A 7326-nucleotide genomic window follows, 5' to 3' on the forward strand; every position below is an offset into this window, starting at 1 on the left:
GCTGGCTGGCCTGTGCCCAGGCCCTCCTGCCCTCCGATCGCCATGGCCTGCGCCCCAGCCCTCACGTCTCCGATAGCGGGGATCGCTCCGCGCAGGCCAGCCGGCAACCCCAGCCCCTGGGGTCGGGTTTGCTGCCCGGCTTTCCAATGGCAATCACCGGCTCGGGGGTGGGGAAAGGCGGCCTTTGCCCACTCCCTAGCTCTTGCCTGCCGCCTGGGTTGCCGATCACCATTCTTCAGTCCTTCCCCTTTCGCCTCCCATCATTGGGCGTATGCAAATTAGCCGCCATCTTTGTTGGCGGTTAACCGCCATCTTAGTTGGCAGTTGATTTGCATAAGGATATGCTGATTAGCCAATGGGAAGGGTAGCGGTCGTACGCTAATTACCATTTTTCTCTTTTATTAGTGTAGATAAGATTTTAACATTCCTAATATCTCATTGATTACTTTTTTCCCAGCACTGGTGGTCAGACACCCCGAAGAGACCTGGAAAAGGTGCTGACAGGAGAGGAGAAGTAAGAACTTTGTATTAGTTTTCTTTCTTTCTTGTTCTGTTTGCTGCTTTGTTTTAAAATAGCAAATGAAATGATGTATGTTCACATTGACAAGAGATGATTTTTCAGTTTAACATTCATTGCATAGTCACAAAGCATTGTATTGGGTGCTCTGGAGGATATAAGGAAGATTGAGAAATAGTTCATTCAGTGAAGATTTTAGCCCTGGCCGGTGTAGCTCAGTTGGTTCAGTGTTGTCCTATATACCAAGGGGTGGCAGATTTGATTTCCGGTCAGGACACATACCCAGTTTGCGGGCTCAATCCCCGGTCAGGATGAGTGCAGGAGGCAGCCGATCAGTGTTTCTTACCTCTGCCTCCCTGCCTCTCTCCCTTCCTCTCTCTGGAAACAATTTTTTTTTAAGGTTATTATCTGTTAAAAGATAATAACATAGATTTTATTGCTGCTTGCTATGTCCTAGACTTCTGCATTAAGCTCTGGAAATACAAAATTGAACTTAAAATAGTCCATGCTCTCAAAAAGTTTTTAGAGGGATTATAGATAAAGGGAGGGCTTAAGAAAGGATGTGGGGTAAGCGTGTGCAAGACCTATTTTAGGGATGGCAGTTGGACTGGAGTGGTTGGGCAGTAGGTGGTGCCTGAGATGCTAGAAGATAAGGTTGGAAGTGTAGATTTGGACCAAATTTTGAACAGCTTTAAGTCTAGATGAAGACTTTTCACTTCTCTGTGCTTCCATAGAAAGCTTTTGAGCAAGGACATGAAGCCATCAGATTTGATTTGGATGCTGACGTTGGTGTGTGTAGGACGGGTTGGAGGGGAGGAACTGAAGGCAGCGCATGGTTAAACTGAGAAGGCTGTGGGGAAAGAGAAGGTTGAGAAAGCTTTGCAGGGGCCAAATTGCAAGGAGTAGGTGACTTAGTTGGGGAGGAGCTGGCTAGATTTGAAGACACCAACCAGAATTTTAACCTAAGTAGCTGAGATGATGGTGTTCACTAAAAAGAGAGGAGGAAGCAGGCCCTGGAAGGGAAGCTGAGGAGTCCGTGCAGAAATATGAGTGAGGAGGAGGCCAGCTGAGACGGGGTTGGGGCGGGGGGTAACCTTGGGAGGGCAGAGGAGGCTTGAAACAGGTGTTTATCTGAATGGGATGGGCCCAGACGTGGTTGCTACATAAAACATGCTCTTCTCAGGGCCCTCAGACCTGGAGATCCTGGATTCTGTGCCCGCGCAAGGGTGCCAATGCCCTCAAACAAGGACTATGTTGTCAGGCCCAAGTGGAATGTGGAAATGGAGTCGTCCAGGGTAAGCAAGCAGGGGAACAGCAAGGTGGATCTCATGCCAATTACTATTTTATCTTTTAGTTCATGTTGAATAACTGCTCTTGAGATTTATCTGATTTCAAGAGAGCTGTTCTCTGCTCTTCTATCCAGCCAAGCCACGTGTTGCTAATGAGCTTTACTTCAGACTTAAAGTAACATTATCAAGTCAAGATTTTTCTTATTTATCCCTTTATTTCAACCAAATCTTGGACCTAGTGTTCTGATACGGTCATTTTTTTTAACTATGAGAATCAGAACTCACCTGCTTCTGCAGTGTCCCCTTCCTTCCTCTCCACTGTTTTAAGTAATTCTGTTGTGAAATATTTAGAGTAGACACTTCCTCTGCCATCACTGTAAATACTGCTCAGTGATCTTCATTGCTTTTCAGTAATCCTCTTTTATTCTCCATTCCAACCGTTCTTTCTAGCCTGGTATTCTTAAAAAGGGCCTAAACCGATTGGAAAAGCATAAGAGGCGGTTTGCCGAACAGAAACGACTCAGCAGAGTGCACCGTGCTGTCAAGTTCAGCATTGAAGGCAACAGGATGCCCCTGTAGGCCTGGCCCTGCCAGAGCGTGTCCAGGAGGTATCCCCAAGGAGGCGTGCTCTGTGCATGTGCTTGAATTGTCAGTAGCTGAAGTGAGGACGTGTGTGTGTGTGTGTGTGTTTGCTTAGCCAGACAAGGCCAGGCCCACTTTGAGTTTCTGAAGTAATGACCCTCACAGGCACTGAGTGACCGTGAGGTCTTCCTGGACATCTGGAAATGGACATGGTGGAAGTGGGCTCCTTTACTGGCACCTAGAGACCCACAGACAGTCACTTCCCTGGGAAGCATTTTGGTCTTGACTGTGCCCATTTTTATTAAAAGGACTTTGTTAGGGCCTAGGACCATAGTGGTCTGTGTTACAGGCATAGAAGCCAGTTAGTAACTTCTTGGTGGGAGGGATGTGGCTTCTTTTGCTACTGTCAGTGGCTCAGCAACGTGCATTTGAGGACTCATGGCATGAAGCCTGACACTATTTAAAAGATAAATTTGATGACTATATATTTGATATGTGGTTGGAAATAGACTTTGGAACTTTCATGAAGCCGGTCTCACTGACCTGCCGTGCTCTGAGAGTGACAGAACGCCTTCACCGCAGTGTATTCTGGACAGTCTGAGTGTGCTGGTGCCTCCTGTGACTTCTCCATGACCCCACCTTGGCAGCTACTTCCATGATTTACATTCACCTTTCTGCCAGTTCACTTTGTTGTGAAGCTAATGTCTAAACAAAGCCTACTTTCTTATTTGTTAGAATAAATAACGGGTAGAAGAACAGTAGTTCAGGGCCATGAACTTCTTCATCTATAATTCCTGCCCGTTTTTTCTTTTATCCATATCGATGCTCCTCGATATCCCTTCACTCCTGCCCGCCTCCGCTCCCCCCCGCACACACACACACACACACACACACACACACACACACACACACACACACACACACACACACACACACACACACACACACACACACACACACACACATTCCTGCTTCTTTTTAGCTTAACTTTTCTCACTGCCTCTTCCCTCTTTTTATCCCTGTCTTTCCTATTTTCTCTTCCCCAACACAGGCCTTGGTGAGAGTGGAGAATTACAGTGTGGCAAAGGGAATGTCTTAAGCGATCTGTGTGACCCCCTCCTTTGGAAGCCTGCCTTTCGTCCTGGGGGGATGCGCCCCTCTGCTGTTGTTGATGGTTCTGGTCCCGTCTTCCTTCCCTGTGGCTGAGGAGGTGGTGGGAGGAGGTGACCCAGCCTCTGCTAGAGCAGACAGGTGGCCAGCGTGAGGAGAGGGAACTTCTAGTGCAGTTCCTTTCCTTCATCCTCAACAATCCCAAGGTCATGAGGTGTCGGCATTTATCTAGGCCTGAGTCTGGCTTTTGGAGCTCTTGAAAAAATACATGTTTGGGGGCTGGTGGCCTCATTTTACTTTTCAGTTCATTGTCCTTAAGCCACGTGACTGTCTCCCTGCTCAGGAGGGGTTCCTGCATGTTCCCTCGGGCCCCACATTGCACCACCACTAATGAGTATTCACACAGAACATTGCGCACGAAGACAGGTGGAGTGAGGCAATGACTGTCAAATGGAAGTGTTTGTTCATACAGGGGTGGGCAAAAGTAGGCTTACAGTTGTTCGAATGGAAGATAATACAATAATGGGTAAATGATAATACAAAAATAAAGTCTATTTTGTGTACTCACAACTGTAAGCCTACTTTTATCCACTCCTGTATGTCATTTTTATTTTTGAAGTTATATAAATAAACATTAAACACTACAGAATAACCCTGTTTCCAAAGTCCTGCCCTTCCTCTAAGTCACCATTGATAATAGTTTGGTGTGTTAAATATATCTCCCATAATGCTTCAAGCTTAGTTTTTTCTTGTTATAATTGTAGAAAATACGAAGATGTAGTGCAGAGAAAAAGCACTCACTATTCAAAAGCACTTTGTTATATTTTTTGCCTTTTTTCGATTGCTATTTTAATTAAAATTATGCTATATGTAATTTTGATCACTTCTCCTTAAATCACCTTATAGATTTATCATTTATAATGGCTGCAGAGTAGTGTATCATGTGAAAATGTAATTTGCTTATTCACTTCAATAGTTTCTGATTTTTCCTCCTAAATAATGCAGTAGCCTACACTACATTGTATGTTTATATGTTAGTTTATGCCATGTAGTGCTTTTAAATAACATTAAAATGACAAAAGCAATACATGCTTTTATGTAAACTTTTAATAAGAGAAAGCACAGAGAAAATTGTTACTCGTAAATCCACCGCACCTTAACATTAACATTTTGAGTTACTTCTTTTTGGTCTTTTCTAAATGCATACATAAACATGATTGCTGGTTTTGGGTTTTTGAACTCTTAAGCAAAATCTTCATCATATTGTATTCCTTGTTGGGTTTTGTCTTTGGCTTAGCATGGTAAAAATTCTTTTTAGTGACATTGTGTCAGAATATAGTTGTACCATAATTTTTTTAAGCAAACCCATCTTGCTAATCTTTTAGGCTACTTTTGGTTTTTCACTGGTAAAACTGTGATAAAAGTGTTCACCAGTGCTTTGCACTTTTACCGTCCAAAGGAAGTGGTGTAGAGTTGATGAATCAGAGACTAGCTCGTTGAATTTAGTGTGTTAGCCACAGTGCTCTGTGTGAGTTCAGGCTTGGGGTAAGGGCAGCTGGCAGCGACCAGCCTCCCAAGCTGTAACTAGGAGGAGCTCAGCATTTCAGTCGCTGGGATGGGGGCTCAGACTGTAGAGGAGATCTGGGAGTGAGCAAGGAGAAATCCAGGCTGGTGTGGAGAGCTGCTGGCAGTTGGGTAGTTGGCAGAGATCTGAGCAGGTAAGACTTCCAGTGTGGACTCACTGCAAGTATATAAATCAGGTTACATTGTCTGAAAGGAAGTCAGATACTTGGGCCTCTTCAGGAAATCTGAAGACAAAACTCCAAGGTCACATGGCTGATGTTCAAAAGTCCCCTTTCTTCATCCCTCCATCTCTCTTCCCCCAAGGGGGTATTCAGTAGAGAGATGGGAGCACAGCTCTTTCTCGTCTGATAGTGAATTTGTATGCTAATTAGTATTAGTGCCACATATTCAGATTGATATGAAGTAATATTTAGAATTGGGATATTCCTAGAAAATCTAGGGTTGATGATCAGCATGATTCTGATTCAGAGATGTTCAAACTCTGTAGAGTTTCTTGCTTTGTGCTTGAGTGTGGATTTTGAGTCCAGAGGTAGGATAGCGACTGGGGAGGCTCCCGGCTCAGGAGCTTCCCACACCAGCACTGACCCTGGAGCGCCTCCCAGGCCCTGCCTTCCTTTAGCAGCTTTGCCTTGAGCTTCCGGGTGACTTTCTTGTAAGCATGGGCAGGAGGGGCGGAATTAGGAAAACCCACCTCTCTTTAACCATTCAGATTCTTAGAGGTTGGAATTGTTAGCAACCCTAGAGTCAGCAAGACGAGTTCACCTCGATCTTCGACATAAATGGCAGACCTTTTTAGCACTTCTAAAAGGTGTCGATTTCTTAGAGACCACATCTTTTTAAAACATAAAATATAAAAGTAATAACCAAACCTTTAGACATAAAGGACAAGCAGGAAGAGATATAAGAAATAAGAAACCCCTTGGATTGACTTAATTTTCTTTTCTTTTTGTGTCAGATATACTTGTTAAACCTAAATCTAATTGACTGCAAGCAGTAGTAGTCATCGTCATGGTGACATTTGGAGCACTGGCTCTGTGCCAGCTCTGTCCTTCTGGCTGACGGTATTTTCTCATTTACGTCTCCCAGCAGTCCTGAGAGCAGTGCTGACCCGGGGCGTGACCTGTCCAGGGTCACAGAACCTGCTGAGCAGAGCAGGGGTTCCCCCAGGTGTGGAGCCAGAGCTCCACTTCACGGGTTTGCCTTGCTGACCCTCTGGCCCAGCCATCATACTCACAGCTTTTTCTCGGATGACTCTCCTTTTCCCAGCTCTGTGTGAAGGTGCATCTGTCAAGTGATCAACTCCACTTTAGTTTTTGAAAGGGAAAAGCATACAGGCAAAATGTAATCTGATGGAATTGGGGATTATAGTTTCTATTTTTCCTCCTTTCATTCATCGAGATTTCCATGGACTGAGACAAAATTTACCCATAAGGCACAGACAGAATTACTCTGCACGGAGGGTGTCTTGTGTTTTTTAACATTCTGGGACCCTTGCTCTCCTGCTCCGGAAGTCACCACAGCATGTCTGGTTATTCCCGAGCTGGGAGCTCTCCTGACTGCTGACTTTCCGATGAACGGAGATGGAAGCTAATCTAGGGGCATGTGTTTCAGTGATGGCGCTTGAATTTCCCTCCCACTTTCAGTTTCAGGGGACCTCCAAGAAGGGCATCAGTCGGCTGGATAAGCAGATGAGGAAGTTCACAGACATCAGGAAAAAAAGCAGATCTGCACACGCGGTCAAAATCAGCATCGAGGGCAACAAAATGCCTTTGTGACCTTCTTGGCTCCCCATCCTGCGCCAGGAAATGCGCAATGGACTCTGTGGAGAAAGACGATATTTTAAATTTTTTTAGTGTATCTGTAAATGGTTCAGCTTGTATCAAATATTGTCCTAGCATTTGCATTTCTCTCCGTGTACTTAAAACCATTGGTGTGGGCTTTGTACAGAGGAATACTAGTCCCACTTCTAGAGACTTCACAATAAAATCCAGTCTGGTTTTGGGAAACTGTCTCTTCATTGTCTTAGAGGCTCACTAGTGGGGGTGCAAATTGGTTCTCGGTGAGTGAAAGAATCTTAGCTATGACGGTGGTTTGTGATCTTTCGAAGTTCAGCCCTGCCTACTGTCATATCACAGGGCACGTGCCTGGTCTCTGTCCTGGGTTCCTGACCAGGAGCTTCAGAAGCCTTTCAGTTTCCTGGCTGATGGGAATGTGTTTGTGATTCTAATGAGGTGACTTGTGGTG

At 45.0% G+C, this 7326-nt stretch overlaps 1 protein-coding gene across 2 annotated transcripts in view; it reads left to right on the top strand.

Annotated features, from left to right (window-relative positions):
• Positions 1-7088, top strand: part of IWS1 (IWS1 homolog (S. cerevisiae)) — a 49035-nt gene extending 41947 nt beyond the window's left edge. For both annotated transcript variants that reach the window (XM_014550406.1, XM_014550405.1), the window contains exons 11-13: positions 458-514; positions 1701-1812; positions 6726-7088. In XM_014550406.1, the coding sequence (XP_014405892.1) occupies positions 458-514; positions 1701-1812; positions 6726-6857 (301 nt within the window). In that variant the 3' untranslated portion in view covers positions 6858-7088. The remainder of the gene's footprint in view (positions 1-457; positions 515-1700; positions 1813-6725) is intronic.
• The last annotated feature ends 238 nt before the right edge of the window (positions 7089-7326 follow it).

The sequence above is a fragment of the Myotis brandtii genome, unplaced genomic scaffold (genome assembly GCF_000412655.1).
Source record: "Myotis brandtii unplaced genomic scaffold, ASM41265v1 scaffold600, whole genome shotgun sequence".
NCBI classification, from domain to species: domain Eukaryota; kingdom Metazoa; phylum Chordata; class Mammalia; order Chiroptera; family Vespertilionidae; genus Myotis; species Myotis brandtii.